Consider the following 23,264-nt stretch of genomic DNA (forward strand, 5'->3'; position numbering starts at 1 on the left):
GTAGAACCATCGCAACCAACCATTTCTGAAAGTCCCGAAAGCCCTGACCCTACATCAGACCACAATTCAACTGAATTAAATTATATTCCAATTTTTCCACCATCACCCATTCCATTCTCAGATGACTCCATGTAAATTTCCTCAAACATTTGCATTTATATTCCATTAAAAATCTTATCTTATGTCTTATCCACCAACCCCAACTTTCACCACAATTGACCAATCAGAAGACACCATTCCTTACATCTCTCCAATTCCAACCCAATTTCCACTTTATGCATACTTTCTCACTGATTTTGATATAAAACTTGCAGTCTTTTCTGAATACTTCATATCCCCCTGCAATACCTTATGCTTCTGGATTAACTTCTTGGACAATAATCAAGACAAAAAAATCACTTTGGAACCAGATCATCCAAATTTTCTTACCTTTTTGAATTTCTTACAGAACACCGAAGAAGAATTTTTAGAAGGCGAATTTGACCTGTAATTTTTTTTTTTAAAAAAACCATATTTACTTATTCTTTCCCTGATATTTACAAATCTCAAAACCTAGCACCTCAACAATTTTGAATTTTCTTAAAAATCATGACAAGCATTTGGGACCAAATCTGAAATTACGTCGGCCCAGAAGACATCGCCCCAAAATTACACACCAGCCACAACATCAACGTTGGCGTAAAAGTCGGAATCCAATATAGGGAATGTTTTTTCAACGAATACGCAATATTACAAAATGGAACCATCGTGATCTGGGCACACTCCCATACAGGCCTTCTCACGAAAAAATGTTTTTTCTACACAACCTGGGAATATTACACCTACGTTTACCATTTCATTACTTCATCCCAAGGTACCCAACTAGCCCACCAATTCTGGGATTTTATTCAAATGGACAATGACGACCCCATTGAGTTCGACCCTGTTGGCATCCGTGTATTCACTTAGACTTGCATAATTTTCTCTAATTTTTATCCGAAATACTTTTTTAAAATCTTTTTTCATGAGTCGCAATTAATTTAATGTAGTACTTATTTTATAAACACCGCAAATTATTCAAATGTAACGCCTCCTCTTCTTATTTTTAATTTCTTACCAATTTAATTTTTTACTTCTGTCCAAAAAAAAATTTTTTTTTACTCGTGAGTCACAACTCGTGAGCACAATGAGCAAGCACCCCTAACATAGCAAACTATTATTAACCAATCTATTCCCAACCATTATCAACAAAAATTAACATCCCACCTTGTTATCACTTCGAAGGGCACGCGATTGAAAGTCAAAATATTAATTGCTTACACTACATACGACTGTGCAAAATAACGACCCAAAAAACTCACGAAACATCATTTTTTTCCAAAACAAAACCAAACTAACACAGACAGGACCCTTACCGATTGCTCAGTATCAACAAAAAAGATCCTTTCAAAACACGTTGAAAGGGCACGGGCTTGAAATAATAAAATCTCAAAAAATTTGAAAAAAAACCCTGGCAGTATAGTTCCAACCCAAAAAAAAAATGTAAATTAAAGTTGAACAACTCACTTATGCCATTGAAGGATCCTTTGGAGGAAGAAACGAATACACAAAATTCTCGTTATCGTTCGATTGCGTTTTCGTTTCCCGTTTCCCACCCCATTTTCTTCGATTACCTCGTTTGTTATTTGTTTTTAAAATTAGACCACTATTAGCGAAACTTTGCACATGCTCAGTCACATCACTAGCACCACTAGTTGATACTTCTCTTTCTTTCGCCCAGTCTAACACTGCCTTTTTATTTTTATTTGATATTACAATTCTTTTTACCACACCTTTACGCACACCATAAGCAAACGATCCCAAAGTCCGATCGACAACAACTTGGTTCGATTGATCACGCGCCTCCCAGCCCGTCACTAACGACAAACCTTTTGTAAAAGTTAAAACAGCATGAGCACACAACGAAGGCTGGCACAACACATTATCTTTCGTCGGAATGAAAAACCAAACATCCTTTCCCAAACCACTTGCAGAAGGACCCCTCTTAATTAAATCCATAAAATATTGCGGATTACCCATAACATTATTAAAATCCCTGGATGTCTGATAACTTCCACAAATCAGAAACAATTTCTCACCACACGGCGTTTTCGAAACACTATCATTACCCCCAATCTCAACATGTGCCGCCGTCCACCACTCATTCCATTGTACCATGGCATCTCTCCTTACACCAGTAAAACCATCAGGCAAAACACCACTCATCAAACCATCCACACAAAACGTCCAACCTATTGAATTACACAAACCAGCATACGACCCAACTTCTTGATACAACCTGCTATCACCACTCTCCAACTTTAATTTACTAACATAATTATACACATCGCCCTGATTTCTACAGCCCCGGAACCCTTCCACTAAACTTTCTTGCAATCCCACAATTTCTTCATTATTTATTGCCAATGGTACCTTTGGCCAACCATTCTCTCCAACCAGTCCCCCTTTACCTTCTATAGTTAATTTATTCTTTAAGGAGTTCCAACTATTTATACCCCGCCCATCGACTGTTTCCACTTCTTTCCATCCGAGACTTATTAATTTTTTCCGATCGTAGTACTGATGTTTGAACTCGTTCATTTCGATTAGCAAATCTTGTCTGCCTCGTGTCGTTCTAAACACGATAATTCTGTTTAAAAAAAATATTAATGCTAGCCTATGAAATCCTAAATTGTTATAAGTAATTAACGAACCTTTTAGTGTCCATACTTTGATAAAATAGAATATTCCGTTTCTTCGTTATTACAATCGTTTTTGCAAAGCTTCGATGAAAGATCCAATAGTCGATGAGTAACGCCATTATTAAAGTTTGACCTCTCCGCAGTAAACGTATTCTGAATAACGTATTCTTAATAGAGCAGTCAATCACACTGTTCTCAATTTACTTTCCTCCAAAACTTCCATTAGTGACTGTCAATTACTGCCATACCGAGGGAATTACTTCCGAAAACTCCATTAGTGACTGTCATTTACTGCCATGCCGAGGGATTTACTTCATTACTTTACTCCCCTCACAACGTGGACAGATCACTACTACATTAATCTTCCTGGGAAAAATGCAAATAAACCCGAAGAGATTATCAAACAACTGTCATACTGATACAAAATCTAATGAACGGCCTCCCACTCTAACCTTACTCAGAAAAAAAAGAAACTATTCATCACTTTATCTATTCAGTCCCACTTTCATTGTTAACAGCGAAGAAAACAGTAGCAGAGAAAATGAACTATCAGCCTGACCCCCCACAACTCTTCTCCTTCGACGGGAGGCTCGCCCTGCTTATAAAAATGGGCATACCACAGACGCCCATTTACCGCACTTACGTGCAAATTACCTACGTGTGGCAGGGCGAGCCCACGAACCTGGACGTACTCAGAAAAACAGCCCTCATTCCTAGACGAAGCAGCCTTATGCCTCATTTAAGGAGAGTTGTGGGCGGTCAGGAGGCCCTTAATTTACGAATCGAGCCTCATCACTACGTCATCCGACATTTTTAATCTATTTTTATACAACACTGCACGTCTCTATTTTTCTACTGCATGCTTACTACGCCTGCCACGACCAACACGAACATCATTGAAACACTTGGCAAGAATCGAGGACACAAATCTTCAATCCCACCATCACCAACTGGACACATATGGCTCCGATATGGCACGAAACTCACATCCACTTGGCCAACGCGGAATGTAGTATTCTTTTCACAACATACAGCGGTCGCGTTCCCCAGCTCAATTTCTTCGCATACATCAGACGACAAAACAAGAGGCCACAAAAGAGCAAACAGACAGTAAACTTTCAGCATTTTGATCTGGAATACTCAATAAAAACTTAGAACAAACCACTATTGATGTTGCTTTCCATTTATACTTAATTAGCCCAGTAAATCCCTTGACTTTGACAATACCACTAATCAAGACCCACTTGGCACAGCACACTAGGCAACCCTGTTTATAATCATAAGATTAAAGGTTCGAAACCCATCGCCTCCGCTTTTTCTAAAGAGCCGTAATATGACGATGCTAAATTTTGATTGGTTGAAAAAGACTTTTATAAATTCATACAGCACGCATTTTATTATCTTGAAATTCAGACAGACGATTGTGCTCAGTACAGTTCAGTTGCTTTCCATATTACTTGAATTGAAAAACTTGTAGCAGAAAAAGAGCGTTTTTACCGAACCCGCGCTTCGAATAGCACTTAGCAAAAACTTGCAATTAAAAGCCTTTATTAGAAAGGATATTGCAACGATAACTCTGTCTTCATACAATATAGTACTTGGCACTAGCACCTACATAGCTGCTTCTAAAAAGATAAAAAAGGAAGAAGCAAACAATAAGAAGAGAGTTATCATAGTAACCGATAATAATTATCGAACTATGCCAAAGTTAACCAGTCCATTTTTAATTACTAGTGTTTAATATAGGAATCGAATACAGTCACTAATCGTTCCCTGTAGGTGATGCCTATATTAACATCAAGCACAGGAAGTTTTTTTAAAATATATTGATCTGTTAATATAGGCATCGACCTCAGGGAACTATTAGTGACTGTGCCTGATGCTTATATAGACCATTACTTTAATTCAACTTTCATTTGCCTTGAAGAGAGAACCAAATAATAATTACTAGTATTTCTATGTCCAATTCTGCATGTTTTCTGTGAAAAGAGTGGTGCCCGTGTGAGGAATTCAACTATGTTCACACAGAGCCATTTGAAGAGGTGTTGCAACTCAGTTGTGTAGTTCCAGCAGCGTCCAGCAGTTGCTTCCAATTTGGTGCTGATTGCTTGCTTGTACTCCTTGGGTTAAAGTCTTACAACGTTGACTGTAATGATCAAGGTTGGTTCTGTTCATTTGAGCTCAATTGAAACAAAAATCAATTTTTCGTCCCTCCCCACCTTAATGAGTACATATCGGGTACTCAGGAACTTTCAAACGTTCTTTTTTGGGGAAAGAAACAAAGCATGCAAAAGAAATGAAATGTGACTCACCCGGTTTTGCAAATTGATATAAAAGTTTTACAAACCAAAAATTTTTTTGCTATGGTTGTTTGAAAATTTGTTATTATCTTAAATTATTTGTTTAAAGAATACTATAATTTGCAACGGGGGTTCTTGCTATCTTATAATTCGAGCAATACTGTGTTCCAGATCTTTCGGTACTCACGCTGCAGTTTCCGATGACAGTTATGCTTTTGAAGACATTCAGTGCTGATCTGCTGTCTGCGTGTCATCATGTTATCAGCATACTCCACACTTCAGGCTAGTCCTTCTTTCACTGCGTCAGCTGCTGCAAATTCTTCATTCTATGATTAAATCCGTGTGTTTAATTGCTCTTGAACGAAGTTTTACGACTCGAAGAGGAGTATTGAGATTCTGCAGGTTTTTACGACTCGAAGAGGAGTATTGAGATTATACAGGTTTTTACGACTCGAAGAGGAGTATTGAGATTCTACAGATTTTTTTACAATTCAAAGAATTTGAATTGTATTGGGGCGCTGTCTTTTTTTACAATCCAAGAATTGGATTGTATTGGTGCTCTGTCTTTTTTTATTTTTGTAAGTTGTTTTCACACTTGTTTTCATGCCTTTGAGCTTTCAAACGGGATAAACAGGTAAAGCTCAGCGGACATCAAGTTTCATTAGAGGCCCGCGTTTAGTAGTCTCTCAAGTACTCAGAGTTGTGAAGCTACTGGAAAGGCCGTAATTCAAGGTTAAAAGGTCATTTTTGGGAGTTTTTGAGCCTAAAATAATGAAATTTTTGGCACTTTTTCGTCATTTTTTTGGATTTTTTGTTAGACCAGTATGAAATTGATGTTTAATAAAGTTGATAAAGGTCCTTTGCAAGACGTAATTGCTTTCTACGGCCACTTTTTCTTGCTACGCGAAACATAAACACGGTAATTTATACTAATTTTTTCAAATTGTTTAAAAATTTTTGTCATTTTTTGAGTTGTTTCAGACTTTGATGTCAAAAAAGCTCCTCTGGGGTTTAATAATAGGTTATTGCATAGTTTCTAGTGGTAATGAAGTGGTAAACATTTTAATTTCATGAATTTTACCAATTTTATTAAATCAAACTTTGTTTTTTTTTCAAATTTTCGGACATTTTTTGTCATTATTCAAGTTTTGCAGCCCCGTGGGGCAAGAAGCCTCATCTAGGGTTTAATACCTTTTACCAATTTGTTGATAAAGTTGCAATTTTTTTCTTTAAATTTTTGAAATTTTTATTCAAGGTCCAGGGAACCTCCAATAGGTCTTGCTAGTATGTTACTACATAGTTTCTAGGGGCAATAAAATAGTTTCCAATTTTCTAATTTTGCAATTGTAGGGAATTTTTAAAAATAAAGCTTGCAATTTAAAATTTTCGATTGTTTTCAAATTTTTCGATTTTTTTTGTCATTCTCTGAGTTCAACTATCTTTACTGGCCGACGAAATTTTTTTAATGTTGTAGACGGTTTACAAAACAGAACTCCAGAGTCTTGAATTGTTTTGACCTTTTTTATAGCCCTATTTTTGCAAATTTTCTTTAAATTTTCTCTCAGTTTCTTGATGCATTTGTCATATTTGTCCAGTTTATCTACTTTTAGTGGCAGGTTCATCTCTTTCAAGGTTTTTGCGGGAGTTAATGAGTATTTTGAAATGAGTCATATTTGGCCTTCAAGTTAAAAGTTTCAAGGGTTTCAGCAATGATCGTTTTTTTGGTTAGTTTGTTCGATTCTTTTAGTTTCTCAACTTTTGAGATTTTGTCTTGTTGGCTGGGATTGTTCGATTGATCTGCTGGTCAGGTTCATTAGGTCTGTCTTTCATTCAATTACTTGGATTGTATTTCATGACTTGTCCTGCTATGTTTTTTTTTAAGATCTGTTCACACATTTTCATGATTTTTGAAGTCAAATTTGAGTAGTCATTTTGCTCACGTCGAAAGAGGAAATGGAGCGAAAAAGCGAGTGGTTTTGCGGCGTGAACTTTTTTCGCTCTAATTTTAAAGTAGAGTGAGAAAACGGTGTTCGAACAAAAATTCGGTTTCTTGGTAGTGGTTTTTTGTTCACATGCGGCAATTTCACTCTGATTTTTACTGTTTTTTCGATTTTGTGGATCGGATTTTTTTCTAGATGGTTTTCCCAATCCATTCACAGCTCATTCGAGTCCTAGTTTTTTGTTTGAATTAAATTTTCATTTCTCGCTAGTGGTTTTTTTGTTCACATGCGGCATTTTGACATTGATCTTCTGTTTTTTTTTGACCTGATTTTTTTAAAAAATAGTTTTCTCAATTCACTCATTGTCCATTCTAGGTCTAGTTTTTTGTTTAGTCAATGAAAATTCTTTGAATTGTACGTCAGGACTTGTCCTGCTATGTTTTTTTTAGCAGAAAGCAAGTTTGTTCATGACTTGAATTTTGACTTCTTTCTGTTCGAGCATTTACTTCCGTTTTTGCTTGTTGACTTCTGTTTTCGAACATTGGACTTTAACAGTAGCTTCTTTTGTAATGTATAGTAATTAGGAACGGCTGGTAATGTTCAAGGTGAAGAGGTCATTTTGAGATTTTTTGTTCCTACATAAGTCACCCCAAATTATCTAAACTACTCCGCACAAAACCCCCACCACCTATATAACCCCCACCCCAACACCTACCTATCCCCCCACCGCCCCCGCACCCCCTCAACTTACCCCCACCTACCCCTTCCCCCTCCCTTCACCTAGCTATCCCCAACTACCCCAGAACTACCCACCTCCCCAACCTATCTACCCACTCACCCACCTAACTACCCCCACCCACTTACCCCCCCCCCGCCCCAACTTACACCCCCCCACCTACCTCTACCCCCAAACTACCCCCTCCCTTCACCTAACTACCCCACCTACCCCCCCCCCCAACTACCCCAGCACTACCCACCTCTGCAACCTATCTACCCACCCACCCCACTCCCCCTCCGCACCTAGAAAATTGTCAACACTTTAATGTGTTTGTTGGGCTACTTTTGTTTTTTTTCTCTTGTCTATTTTGATGTTCTGATTTTTAGGTTAGGTAGGTAAGGTTAGGTTAGAGATTATTATGCACGACGATTGGAGTTGTTGCCGGTATTCTACCGGCTATGTTTTTGTATGCAAAATTTTTGCTTGACGGTTTTGACTTTTCGAGTGACTTTTACGCCCTTGACTTTTTGCGTTTCGCGTGATCTAAAATTCTCTCTCAATCACAATTTCAAGCAGCTGAAGTCAATTGGTGGCAATTTAATACTAAAAATCAAATGAAAAGTGCGCCGAAACAAGTGCCATTTTTCACTTTAAATCTTAATAGTGGTATATGTTAACCTCTAATGTGGTTATTTAAAGCCCACTATTGATTTTCTTAGTCCCATATAGGCTCGCCGCCACTGAAGCAGGCTGCAATTGATTAGAGCTCCCACTAGTCGTTCGAGAGCAATTCTTCCGACGTTTAGTCGTTTATGTTTCTGATGTAGATGATACGTGACCCTGATGAAGTCTCTGAGTAAATCTTGCATTAAACACGGCGAGTGGTTCGAGATGTAAGCTAGAATTTGGCTGTGATTTCGCATATCAACTCCCACGGGCCATTTAATTATATAGTTGTCTAAATAGTTGTTCTGGTAATTTTAAGAATAGGGTAAATTAAAGCTAGTTAGCATTGGGTAAAAGGGATTGGTTACACCGTACAGAACAATGTAGGTGTGCGGTCACATGTAACTAAATTGTCACACATTATTGTCACATGTAACTAAATTAAGAGAACTTCTTTGTCGCGACTCACCATTTTCTCCATTTTTGATTCACCAATTACGAATGTGTTGTTTTTCGAACTGAAACTGTCTAATAGTGCGGTTTTCCAGGAAAGAACCCAGAATCTGTGGTTCATATCTTCAAGCGTCTCCTTCTATGCTTTGTTCACATGGACAACATAGTGTTCACACCTAACTGGACTCACAAGTCACAGTGTCTCTCAACTGTAGAAGTAAGGACACAGATTGTGACGTGTGTAATCCAATGGATACAAATGGCATTCTTCACTGGTGATTTGGTGAAACGATCTCTTTTACAGTTTCGACAATCTAAGAAATTCTTTTCAATAGAGTTGACATTGGAGGGTTTAACTACAACATTTGGGGAGGAATTGCTGGCTGTAGTGGATTGCATGTAAGTACTTTGCTGTTTTCTTGGGTTTAGGGTTTAATTTAGCTTGTACAGGCCTAACGTAAAACCTAGCTTTATTGAATAAAATACATTTCATCCATTTCCCATTTATTTGGAAATGAGACCCAATGAATTTAATTTATAATTTCATGAAAAGCTCATGGTCTTCATGGCTTCAGCACTGTTTCCCTAAAATTGTTTGTGAAATTTTAATTTCTTATATTTTATTGTTACTTTCTACTCTTATGACAGTCTCAGTAATGGCTAAAGAAAACAATGGATTTTTGCAAAAAATGGTTTTTTTCCCGAAAACAATGGATTTTTGAGCTCTGACAATTTTTTTTTATCTTATTTCTAGCATCTTGTAGCCTACTCTCCGCAAAATGAGGCCTCATCTTTTTTCGAGACGTCTACGCAATTCTATTTTTTAAGTAATGGGTTTTGGCTCTGATACTATGAGTTTTCATATTTTTTTGTTTTTTGTGCATTTGCCCACTTCGAGAATATTTTTTGTTGTCTTGCCACAATATCACATTATTCACGGGTCGACGGGTCACATATGGCCCTAATGGCGTTGAGAGAGGTAGCATTTGAACATAGATAATATACGTAGAGAATAGATTATGGTTTTCAGGGCTTTGACACCGTTTTCTGGCAAAATTATTTGAATTTTTGATTTTTGACTACTTAATTTTTCTTTGTAGTTTTATGATAAGTTCTGGATATTAAAATTCTCAGTGGCATTCTTCGGAGTTATAAGCAGATTTATTTAATGCATTAGTTATCATAGCTAGTTGTTATCATGAATTTAATTTTTTTTAAAGTATGAGCGTTGGGGTCGTTTTCCAAAATGAGTTCCCCCCAACCTGAGATTTTTTTTTCAAAATGAAATACAACTTAAAAAATGCAATTTTCGACGAAGTGGTGCAAAGCAAGTAGCGAATGTAGGCACGCAAAGCGAACTACAAAATCCTTAAACCAGCAAAGACATGCATACGGGTTTGAATCAGGAGTTACAAAATGTATGTATTAAAGAGTTTTTTCACGTAGCTCCAGGCACAATTATTTTTCTGTCAGATACCGCAGATAAACTCTACAGAGTTCAAGTACTAGAAAACTGCGATCAGTACACCAAAATAAGATTTTTTGGTTGGGGGTCGGAGCACGACGCTTGGTTCAATACCAAATCAATTTGGGCCTATTCAAAATACAAAAAGCAGTTGTGCAGCCGTCGGAAAATTAACACAGAGCTCTCAAATAAAATAGACAATCTATTGATCTCCTGCGATTCCACCGATTTCAGTCAGTTGAATAACTCATTTTTTGAACGTGTTGATCTTTCAATAAAGTCCGAGAGTAACAAACTGCCAGAAGTGTTGACAATATTGAGTTAGTGCGTGCCAACTTGTCGCTTTGTTCCTATTAAATTCAGAGCAAGATGGTCTCAATTGATATCAGGTATTCTTCTTGAATGTCTCGAGGCTCCAGACAACGAGACAAATTGGCAAAAACTTTTTGCTGCTTCAAAATGCTTTCTACGTGCTTTTAACCGCGGAGGCAAAAAGTAAAAGCGCAATCAAGACCAACGTCTCGCAGAACTTTTTGATCGTTGGAACGCCGGTGAATATGGGAAGCTTTGGTCAGAAGCTGTCTCCTTGAAACAATCAAAAAGACAGAGAACTAACATCATTGAGGAAATATCGGTCAGAGCGAAAACGTTGTGCCTACAAGGCCAATTTGGACGAGCTGCTAAAGTTTTAGCTTCTGAAGGTCTCGCACCCGATAACAAAGCTACATTCAAAGCACTGGAAAAGTTACACCCGAAAGAACTGTTACCCGTTGTCAGTTTGCTTGATGATACTGCATCCAATGCGTTCCAATTTAGTGAAAACGTAGTTTATGAACAACTGAAGACATTCAGCAAGCACATTGCAGCCGGTCCCTCTAAGATGTTTCCAGAACATCTTCGGCACGCAGTAGACTGCACTGCACCTGATCGGTCCGAGCTTGCCCTGAAAGCGATAACAAAGTTTGTAGACTTTGGTAGCAGGGGACTCTTTCCTGCTTTTATTTCCAAAGTACTCTGCTGCTCTTCACTCACGGCTTATCTAAAACAAAGGTGGGGTGCGTCCGATAGCAGTTGGTGAAGTGTTGCGACGCCTCATAGCAAAATGCTTGGTAAGTGAAGCTAAATCAGGAGCAATTGACCTATTTGATAGTTTGCAATTGGGAGTCGGCAGTAGCGGAGGCGCTGAAGCAATCATTCATTCGTCAAAAATTACATACGATAACATAGTTATTGCTCAGATGGACGAAGGCGTGCTTCAAATTGATTTCCAAAACGCTTCTAACTCAGTCAAGCGTTCACACTTATTAAAAGCAACTTATGAATTTATTCCTGGAATAAATTCATAAGTTGATGAACGAGATGCTCGAAGTATTGAAAAGTTTCGATGACTGCCAAAGAGAGGTGTTGGATCAAATCGTTGGCTCAATTATTGATGATGACGCATGGAAAAAGTCTTCCTTACCTATCGGTTTGTCGGGACTAGGCGTCAGACAGTCACAAGAACAATACAAAAGTGCGTTTGTGGGCTCAATTTTAGCCTCAGACGAGCTGGTCAGTAAAATAACAAGTAGAAGTCCTCAGAAATTGACACTTTTGAAGAGTTACACCATAGTCTGGAACTCGCACAAACAAAAGAAGATACAGCATTTGATAAAGAAAAACTTGCTGCCCTGATAAGAAATCAAACATCAACCAGGGAAAAAGCAAGACTCCAATCACTATGCCTGCCTCATTCCGGCGCGTGGCTTGCCGCGCCTCCAATTCCCGCTATTGGTCTACACCTTTCGGCTAAGGAATTTCAAGTCAGTGTCAAGTACAGGCTCGGGATCGCGGTTTATAATCAAGAAAGAAAATGTCCTTATTGCAATTCAGGTACATTGGACACATTTGGTGACCATGCAGTTGCCTGCAATGGAAGGGGAGATGTGATTTCAAGGCACGATAGAGTTCGCGATTGCATAGCTTCCGCCTGTTCAGCAGCTAATTTGTCTCCAGTAATTGAAAAACGCAATCTCATTGCGGAAAACAACTCACGCCCAGGAGGCGTCTATCTGCCTTCTTGGAAATTTGGCCAATCTGCTGCTCTTGACATAACTGTGACTTCCTCTCTGCAACCGAACATTATTTCTCATTCGGCAGAGAAGTCTGGCTATGCAATTAAAGCTGCTGAAGATCGAAAATATGCTCAGTATGAAAATGGCTGTGCTCAACAAGGAATTTTGTTCGTCCCTCTGGCAATCGAAGTTTTGGGCGGTCTGTCGAGGACTCTGAAGGCCTTACTGCGCATGTCGTTGTTAGCTGATAGCAGAAATTATCAGTCAGTGGGACAAAACATTGCCTTCAACAGAGCAGTTCAGTCACTTTATGTTGTCATCATACGAGGATCAGCTAATATGCTGTTGTCGCGAGCCCCGTAGTTGAAAGCACCAATTAGTTGAACTTGTCTGATAATCAGCGACCCGATTGTGTGGGACGCAATGTGAAGATAACTTTTCTTAGATGCCTGTGTTAAGCTGAATCAATCTCTTGATAAATTAGAAAGAAGCCCAAATTTTTATTGAACTCACCAAATGAGAGGGGAGTCTTCTCGTAATCAATGTCATCCAACAGTAGGGTACTTGAGCCCAGTTCATTAACGCGAGGAAATTAAAAAACGAGAGTTAAAAGGCTGAGGGAGATAGGAAGAAACGTCAGAGATCGGAGAAAATATTGAGATTGGCAATAAGAAATAATCAGCAAACACTTAAATTTTAGATCAGTATAAACCAAGATTATTTGATAATGGAGACCATGCAAATTGCAAGAATTTAAAATTGTTATATCCAAAAAAAACTGAGCGTTTATTTTAACTTCCCCTTTGTTTTTTTTGTCTACCTATTTAACTGGTCTTATTAAGCACAGGTCCTCTATCTATCATTGAAGTAAAAGTTACTTACTTTGCTCAGTTTAATTATTTCTGTTTTAAAAAATGGATATTGAGTTTTGGTCGTAAATAATGTTTGTGGGCTCAATTTTAGCCTCAGACGAGCTGGTCAGTAAAATAACAAGTAGAAGTCCTCAGAAATTGACACTTTTAAAGAGTTACACCATAGTCTGGAACTCGCACAAACAAAAGAAGATCCAGCATTTGATAAAGAAAAACTTGCTGCCCTGATAAGTTTTGGTCGTAAATAATGTTTGTTGTTGTTATTTGATTTTGTTTGTCTGGTCTTGTAGTTTCGTTGATGGCAGGTCTTATCGGCACTCGAATCCGGCTTGATTTAGTTCATTTAAGTGGTTTGAGTGGTTTGATTTTTTAAAAACCTTTCGCCAATTATTTTCAAACAATATGTCAGTTTTTTAAATTTTTTCTCGCCCTCAATTGGTAGAGAATTAAGTTTGAAATGTGGATTAGTGGTGTGGTAATATTATATACAAATGCACATTACCGAGCTTCTTTTCTTTTTAAATTTTTAAATTATATTGCGAAGAGAACGTTTAAGGCAGAACGGAAAGTAATAATACAACTAGGTTCATTTACTTACAACTTTGCGGTAACTGGAGAATATATTGACTCTATATTTTTATCCTCATGAATGTGGGCGGAACTTTATTTGCGTTCATTTTATGTATCGGTATCGTTGTTTGTACCAAAAAAGTTTGTATTTCTGGGTTTGGCAAGGTCATTACAGACGGTGTTTTGCCTCCTGTATCTTTCTGGGATCATAACAAGGTATTTTAAAGGTTTACCAAAAATCATTACCTGACAGTTTTATGACAAGTGGTTTCATTCTTTGTCAGGGTCCTGCAGGTAGCTGGAAAGCGAATCACAATTAATGCTTTAAATTCGATTTTAATTCTCATTTCGATCTGCTATGTAGATATTTTGAGCAGAAGTTAGCGAAGGTCATATGAACTTATTTTTTTTGCCAGTGTTGGGATTTTAAGATATAAGCTTCTTGTTCAAGCAGCCCAAGGCGGGGAGGGGAGCGGGGAAAAAGTTACGGAGGGCCTGACAGATTTTATTTAAGACAACAACCGCGCTCTTCTACTATGGCTGCAACAGAAGCTTCGACAACGGCTTGCCGGCGCATAGACCGCGCGCAATGGCAGCAGAGTATAGAGCTACGCAAGACGGAGAAGCCAAGAATTGTCCTGATCTTCGTAATCGCGTCAGAATATGAATCCTCTTTTCGGTCGCCGGCTCTTGCTGCCAACATCTGTATGGCTGACATGCTAGCTCCCCCGTTGCAGGAGAAGGTCAATGGAAAGAAGGTTGCCTTCTCGACTTCATCAACTCGTTGTCCATGTTTCATTTTTCGTTGGTTTCCTGTTATTTATACGAATCCGTATGCTTTTTGGGCAACTCTTGACAAACTGATTAAACACTTTGATATCAAAACAAGTTTGGACGAGGCGCGAACCAAACAGCCCATTTGCTCCCATATCTAATCGAACGTCATCGTTAGTTCTGGTGCTTCTATTTGCGAAGTTTTGCCTTGCAAATCTGAATACGGTGCTCCACTTGGACTTCATTGCATACTTCATCAAGAATAATAGTAGTAAATGCATTGCATCTATCCTGGTGCCTGGTGTGGCCATAGCCTCTTTTTGGACAATGTAGCCTTTGAGCTACGTTAAATGCTTTCACATGCACAAGTTGGTGGTGTTTTTTTATAGGTTCCCGGCCGCCGTATCGGAGGGCAATGCAATCTCTAAATTTTCCCTTGATTTGATCAAAATTGTATCGTGTCAACGGGAATGCATTCGACCAGCATGATTCTCTTCTTTTTACGGGATCTAGAGAAAAGGCCACAAATTCATCAATGGCATCTCTCATTTGTAAAATTTGCTCGTGAGCCTGTAGCTGCTTCTCTTTCCGGATTTCCTCAAGAATATAGTCTTGCATACCAACGGGTTTCGCTGCACTAGACTCACTTAAGGGTTCTCCGAGTTGAAGAGATACTCGTTTGCTCTGTCTTCAGATAATGAAAGTTAAGGCCACCCTCCTCTGCGGGAGAGAAAATATTTTAGTAATTATCATTCAAGGAAGGATGGAATGGAAATTTAGAATGGAAGTGATCAAATCGTTTCGAATAAAATTTTCTTCATCTTCAAATAGCTTGGCACATTGTGCCGTCGTTCTGGCAATGAAGGCGGAGTCCATTTATGTAAGACTTATGAACATTCTGAGGAGACACTAAGCGAGTTTTCGGAGTTGGATTGAATGATCTGTGAACTTTTTTGGAACCGTTCGCATTATTCATTTGAGCCTTTTACGTTCCATAGAGCAAGATGAGTTCCAATCACGTCAACATCTACACCCGAAAAAACTTTTCAGCTCTCTACTTCGATTTTGCAAATAGATGACACTCCGTTTCGTTGTATCTATGGGTGTTTTCATGTTCATTAACTAGTTCCAGTGCAGCTTTCAACGACTGAAGCGTAGCACTTATAGGTGATATACTGATGTTGCAGTAAGTTGTACTTTGGTAAGATTTGAATACTTTTTCTATCTATGATGAGGTCTGACGGTGTCTTAAGGCAAGATCTGTGTTACGACTTGAATGCGTTCTTGGCATCGATAATCAAAATTGCTTCTCTAATTTCATCGTGGAACCTTTGTCGAAGCACTTGAGTTGCATTTTCAATACGACTCTTTTCTCTTAGACAGCTATACACGTCCCACAATTTTCTGAAGATCTTTTTACTCACTTTACAATACTTCCACCTATTAATCTCCTTAAATGCTTGCATATGCCAGTAGGTATAACCGTCGGGCATTTATCTAGTGTGCTATCAGACAGCAAGCTTTGTATGGAGCCAAAAAAGCTAAATCCTCTGTCGCTATTTTGAAGGTGAACTTTGCCAGTGTTTTACAAAGATTGGTGATGACGTCCTAAATCATGTTAATAATCCGTGACTACCATTTGTCGTCATTGCTGACCGTCTAATTCGCGATGCATTTATTTTTTCGAAGAGGGTTGGGCGAAAGGGTGAATCGAGTTCTTTCAAACCCGACATTACATAATTAGGAGCGGGTTTCAATTAATGTTTTTCTCGCAGGATCTCGAGCACCGTCTGAGTTTGGCCTTTGATACACAGTCGATTTGAGGGTGATACACCACTTTTTGCCTATTCAGTCATGCATCCTGAAGCGTATGATATCTTACCGATTTCCGTTCGTTTATCAAAAGCCTTGCGTTCATTCTCATCCTGTTTTCTATTGGTATTACGTAATCATTCCTGAAGTGTCTTTTCTTTGTTGAACAGGTCATTTGAGTTAGATGAAATTTGATGATAAGGCGATGTTTAGATGAGGCATTATCGTTGCACAAATCTTTGCGTTTTCGCTTTTCGGGATTATCTTCAATGGTCTTAAAGAGTATCATGTCCAGGATGCCAACAATTTTTAATCCAGGTTTTTTGCCGATAGTGAAAAGGAAGGGCTTTCTGTGACCGATTTCGCATTCTTTTTGCGCAAAGTTTCCTGTTATGAATCTTCGATTTTTTTCCTTAAGTGGGTTTGGGATTGCCTTGATGCCTTCTGAAGCCGAGCAAAACATTCTTTTGGCGCTGATAGTTAATGAATTGCAGTGTTTGTTTATGAAATCGGAGTGATGGTCATTTTTGGTTGCTAGACCACTACATTTAACGTTAACGTTCTTTTCACAACCGTAGCACCACTCAGCACTTCCTCTGAGATAAAGAGAACACTTGTAGCTATGGGTCTGCCTGTCTGACATCACTTAGGGGAGGCTGTCATCTGCACAGAGAGCATAACTACGAATATAATTTAATACTTTTTCTCGCAAAATGATCTAACGCTGCTAAGATATAGCGTGAACAATTGATTTTCGGAGAACGAAAAATGATTACCCTCAAAAAGAATATGTACTCAAGAAAAAACAGGTTGAAATAATTAAACAAATAGAAAATTGAAGCAATTGATGAAGGTTAGAGTTCATGTAATAGATTTGATGGTCAATGAGTTTGTTCCATGAAGTAGCAGCAACTTTGGGTGCAACTATAACTTGTTGTGGGTACTTGTAATTTTTGAGATCGTTGAGCACACAGTAGCAGTCAATAAAATGAGAGCAGGTATTTTTGCGGTAGTTGAATCCTGCGACTAAACACACTGACTGTAGGCGCAGAGGTGGGCAGGGCACTGTTGAAATACGTTGATGAGGTTACGTTGATGAGGTCAACCATATTTGCTGCGCAATAAGGAAGAGTAGGGGCTTCTGCAGCAGTTTCTGTTATATACTCGTAAGTATGGATTCAGCATACCATGGCAGGTTTTGTGCTGTAAAGCGTGATTGTATTACCTGCAATTAAAATTTTTCGTTGCTTTCCGAACTCCTGTAGTTTTTTGGCGTCGAGTGCTTTCAGTTAGATTTTTTTTTAAAAAAATACATTGTTTGGTTACAGCCGACGTACAAGAAATTTTGTGTGGAGAGCTGCGCTACGAAGAAATCGAAACGCGAATAGTTTTTGGCAGGTTTTGCTGAAAATGGGGTCATAGGTTATACTCGGTGAGTGCATACGTATTTTTTCATGACAGAAGTCTATTATAGATAAATGGAGTCGAGTTCGAGGGCTCCTTGCAAAGTCGAGTCTATTTGTTTTCATAACGAATAATGACAGAGGCGGGTCTTTTTATCAGTCGAGTTCCCGTCTACGGTACTGAGCAAATGGCCACCATCCATTTTGATACAGCTGTGAAACCGCTGATAACCAATGCCGGATAGAATAAAATAAAATTTACTATCAAGTGTGTAAATTTTTATTTTGGAGTGGAACTCAGTCCGAGTGGTGCTATCCGTAATTTAAATACCCCATTGTGTGGCTTAGTTGGCTCAAATTGAAGACCCGATTGGGTACCTCGGCAGCAATATTGATAGCTTCATTCGTTTTATTGTTGCGCCAGATGAACTGCTGTTGAAGGGTTCCATTATTTGATTTGCTAATCAGCAGTAACCTTGAGTTCAATTTCTTAATGATTTGTCAATTAAAAGCCTTCGAATGCTATGTTAATGCGGCTACTATTTTGAGTGCTAAACATGCTCATATTGAATTCGACTTTGAGGATTATGAGACATTTTTGTTGCAATTAGGTTTTATAGCATTGACGTCTACTTGTTTACATTTTACCCAACGCCATAATAACCTATTTATTCCCAATTTGGTAAATATGTTTTGTTCAAAATAGTCTTACAATAGTCCAAGAAATTGGGTATAATTTTGATATTTTGGCACATTGGTTTTCGTCCTGACCAAATAAACGCCATCAAAAGCGTGAATTGCGTATCAAATAATTGTAGGACTATCGCAGCATTTAAATTAGTTCTACTGCCACATGAAAGCAGTTTTCATAGACTGGAAAATCAGGATGTATCTAAACCTAGAGTATGCATAAATATTGACCATGAATGAATTTGCATTGGTTGTTGAGTCATAAATGTTGAGTTTTTACTGTTTGGTAATTAGCGAACCCGTACTGAGCCTCCAGAGACCATCAGGCCTGATTCAGAAAAAAATCAGACAAGGTCCCAGGCCTGATTCAGAGTCTGATCATGTCAAATACAAGGCTGCTAAGAGAACACTCCAGAGTCGATCTCTGAGGTTTCTATTGACAGAGAAAAATCAAGACTTGGGGGTCTCTGCCCAGAGAAATCCCAAGTCTTGGGTCTCTCTGCCAAGAGAAGGTCCAAGTCTTCGGTCACTCTGTGCAGAGTACAACCAAGACTTGGTGACCTCTTGGCAGGCAAGACACAAGACTTGGGATTTCTCTTGGCAGAAAGGATCCAAGACTTGATTTTTTCTGGACAGAGGGTTAGAATGGTGCATTTTCTAGGTTCATGGGCACTTTTAACATAAGTTTGAGTACCCTTATGTACAAATAAAGCACCAAATATGATTATGAATGCTATTTAAACTATGTTCGTGGCTCTTGGTAAGGTATGGTCACCTTTTCAAGGCCAAAGAGGTCCTTAAAAATACAAATTCAATACTCACTGTTGAAGAGAAATGAAGAGCTATAGCTAAAAAAAAACCAATACAATACCGAAAATTACATATATATATATATAAAACAACAAGCTAAAGCAAAAAAAATGAGTTGGATTTTATGGATATAGGGGAACTTCGATTTGTAGTAACGCTCGATATGAACAACTCCTTGACTAGCTTGAAGAAAAATATGTTTTAAAAATACATTTTGCAAAACAACGAAAAAACCGTTTGAAAATCTAACTTTTTTCCTAAGCAAGCTAGGTCAAAAATTCTTTTTGACTTGGATCCCAGTGATATAGGGGAACTTTGATTCGTAGTAACAATAGATTTGAACAACTCCTTGACTAGCTTGATAAAAATATGTTTTAAAAATACATTTTGCAAAACAACGAAAAAACCGTTTGAAAATCTAACTTTTTTCCTAAGCAAGCTAGGTCAAAAATTCTTTTTGACTTGGATCCCAGTGATAAAGGGGAACTTTGATTCGTAGTAACAATAGATTTGAACAACTCCTTGACTAGCTTGAAAAAAATATATTTTAAAAATACATTTTGCAAAACAACGAAAAAACCGTTTGAAAATCTAACTTTTTTCCTAAGCAAGCTAGGTCAAAAATTCTTTTTGACTTGGATCCCAGTGATATAGGGGAACTTTGATTCGCAGTAACAATAGATTTGAACAACTCCTTGACTAGCTTGAAAAGAATATGTTTTAAAAATACATTTTGCAAAACAACGAAAAAACCGTTTGAAAATCTAACTTTTTTCCTAAGCAAGCTAGGTCAAAAATTCTTTTTGACTTGGATCCCAGTGATATAGGGGAACTTTGATTCGTAGTAACAATAGATTTGAACAACTCCTTGACTAGCTTGAAAAAAATATGTTTTAAAAATACATTTTGCAAAACAACGAAAAAACCGTTTGAAAATCTAAATTTTCCTAAGCAAGCTAGGTCAAAAATTCTTTTTGACTTGGATCCCAGTGATATAGGGGAACTTTGATTCGTAGTAACAATAGATTTGAACAACTCCTTGACTAGCTTGAAAAAAATATATTTTAAAAATACATTTTGCAAAACAACGAAAAAACCGTTTGAAAATCTAACTTTTTTCCTAAGCAAGCTAGGTCAAAAGTTCTTTTTGACTTGGATCCCAGTGATATAGGGGAACTTTGATTCGCAGTAACAATAGATTTGAACAACTCCTTGACTAGCTTGAAAAAAATATGTTTTAAAAATACATTTTGCAAAACAACGAAAAAACCGTTTGAAAATCTAACTTTTTTCCTAAGCAAGCTAGGTCAAAAATTCTTTTTGACTTGGATCCCAGTGATATAGGGGAACTTTGATTCGCAGTAACAATAGATTTGAACAACTCCTCGACTAGCTTGAAAAAAAATATATTTTAAAAATACATTTTGCAAAACAACGAAAAAACCGTTTGAAAATCTAACTTTTTTCCTAAGCAAGCTCGGTCAAAAACTCCTTTGTCTTGAATTCCAGTGATATAGGGGAACTTTGATTCGTAGAAACAATAAATTTGAACAACTCCTTGACTAGCTTGAAAAAAATATATTTTAAAAATACATTTTGCAAAACAACGAAAAAACCGTTTGAAAATCTTACTTTTTTTCCTAAGCAAGCTCGGTCAAAAACTCTTTTTGTCTTGAATCCCAGTGATATAGGGGAACTTTGATTCGTAGTAACAATAAATTTGAACAACTCCTTGACTAGCTTGAAAAAAAAATATTTTAAAAACACATTTTGCAAAACAACGAAAAAACCGTTTGAAAATCTAACTTTCTTCCTAAGCAAGCTAGGTCAAAAATTCTTTTTGACTTGGATCCCAGTGATATAGGGGAACTTTGATTCGTAGTAACAATAGATTTGAACAACTCCTTGACTACCTTGAAAAAAAATATTTTAAAAATTCATTTTGCAAAACAACGAAAAAAACCGTTTGAAAATCTAACATTTTTCCAAAGCAAGCTAGGTCAAAAATTCTTTTTGACTTGGATCCCAGTGATATAGGGGAACTTTGATTCGCAGTAACAATAGATTTGAACAACTCCTCGACTAGCTTGAAAAAGAAAATATTTTAAAAATACACTTTGCAAAAAAAACAGTTTGAAAAACTAACTTTTTTCCTAAGCAAGCTAGGTCAAAAATTCTTTTAGACTTGGATCCAAGTGATATAGGAGAACTTTGATTCGTAGTAACAATAGATTTGAACAACTTCTTGACTAGCTTGAAAAAATACATTTAAAAAATACATTTTGCAAAACAACAAAAAAACCGTTTGAAAATCTAACCTTTTTCCTAAGCAAGCTAGGTCAAAAATTCTTTTTGGTTTCGATCCCAGTGATATAGGGGAACTTTGATTCGTAGTAACAAAAGATTTGAACAACTCTTTGACTAGCTTGAAAAATATATATATTTTAAACATACATTTTGAAAAACAAAAAAATAGTTTCAAACCTAACTTTTTTCCAAAAAGCAAGCTGGATTCAAAATTCTTATGACTTCGATCCTAATGATATAGGGGAACTTTGATTTGCAGTAACGCTTGATATGAACCACTCCCTGACTAGCTTGAAACAAAAATTACAAATCAACGAAAAAAAAATATTTAAAAACTTTTTCCTCAGCAAGATCGATCCAAATTTGATTTTACTTGGATCCTTAAGACATAGGGGCACTTCGAATTAGAGTATTGTTTGATATGCACCAATCCTTGACCAATTTGAAAAAAATTTCTTTGAAAGTTTAATTCGTTTCAGACCAAAATATCAGTTTTGTAAAGGTGAATCAGATATCAAGAAAGAAGCATCATATGTTTACAAGCTAAGCAAACCTCTAAAAACAAAAAAAATTAGAATGCGAAAAAACTATGCACAGACTAACTGTGGCCATTGAGTCAAGCGTCTTCCAAAACCAAAAAAATGAGACGAAAGAGACAACAGAGTTAGTAAGACAAGCAACAAAAAAATTAGACGTGGTCACAGAGCTACAAGGACAGAGAGACAAGTTATCGGCAAGAATCAAGAAAACAGACACAAACCGCAACATCGATCAAAAAAGATCAGAAAATGAATTTTGAACATGAGAGTCACAGATAAGAATCAATCATCATAAAAATTGAGTCTCCTAAGAACAGGACGAAGATAAAAAAGAGGCTGAAGAGTCAAGATGTTAAGCAGACAAAAGCAAAAAAGCTGTGACGATAATGCCACGACCCCGATAGAAAAGAGAATACTTGTCCACAATAATCAACGACATAGACACAAAATCAATTTTCTCATTGCAAAAAAAATTTCAATTTCAAACTTGTGAGCCAAAGATCAAGAATCAGTTATATGACGAAAGAAATGTCATGACATGAAAAACCACATCGGCCATACAGCCAAAAGAAGCAAAAAAGTGCAGGAATGAAGAACTGAGGCCGAAGCCACAAGTCCTTTACAATGGAAACGAGAGTTACTCGGTTTAAAGGGCCAAGATAGTAAGCAAAGAAAAGCAATGAAAGAAAAGAAACAAATCCGCCATATAGCTGCGAGATTAATAAAAAGTAAAAAAGAAAACTCTGAGGCCATACAGCCAAGAGAGTAAGCAAAGAACAAAGTAGACAAAAGAACTGCGGCCATAGAGCCACGAGTCTTCTACAATGTAAATAGAAGACATTTGTACTCTGAGGCCATAGAGCCAAGAGAGTAAACAACGAAAAAAAAGAAGACAGAACAGCAAGGAAGCTTTTCAAAGAAAACGTACATTTAACACTGCGGCCATAGAGCCACGAGTCGTCTACAAGGAAAATGAGAGATTTAATACTCTGTGGCCATAGAGCCAAGAGAGTAAGCTAAGAAAAGCAATAGAAAGAACTGCAGCCATATAGCTGCGAGGTGCCTAAAAAGTAAATAAGAAAAAAACTCCGAGGCCATACAGCCAAGAGAGTCAGCAAAGAAAAAAGTAGAGAAAAGAACTGCGGCCATGGAGCCACGAGTCTTCTACAAT

The 23,264-nt window shown here is 37.5% G+C and overlaps 1 protein-coding gene across 1 annotated transcript in view; it reads left to right on the forward strand.

Annotated features, from left to right (window-relative positions):
* The window catches only part of LOC142340350 (uncharacterized), a 139,896-nt gene that overhangs the window by 46,123 nt on the left and 70,509 nt on the right, over positions 1 to 23,264 (forward strand). Inside the window, exons 4-6 of the mRNA XM_075390953.1 lie at positions 4,710 to 4,880; positions 5,192 to 5,302; positions 8,893 to 9,196. Coding sequence (XP_075247068.1) covers positions 4,710 to 4,880; positions 5,192 to 5,302; positions 8,893 to 9,196 — 586 coding nt within the window. The remainder of the gene's footprint in view (positions 1 to 4,709; positions 4,881 to 5,191; positions 5,303 to 8,892; positions 9,197 to 23,264) is intronic.

Source organism: Convolutriloba macropyga, chromosome 1 (assembly GCF_964194025.1).
Source record: "Convolutriloba macropyga chromosome 1, txConMacr16.3, whole genome shotgun sequence".
Taxonomy (NCBI): domain Eukaryota; kingdom Metazoa; phylum Xenacoelomorpha; order Acoela; family Convolutidae; genus Convolutriloba; species Convolutriloba macropyga.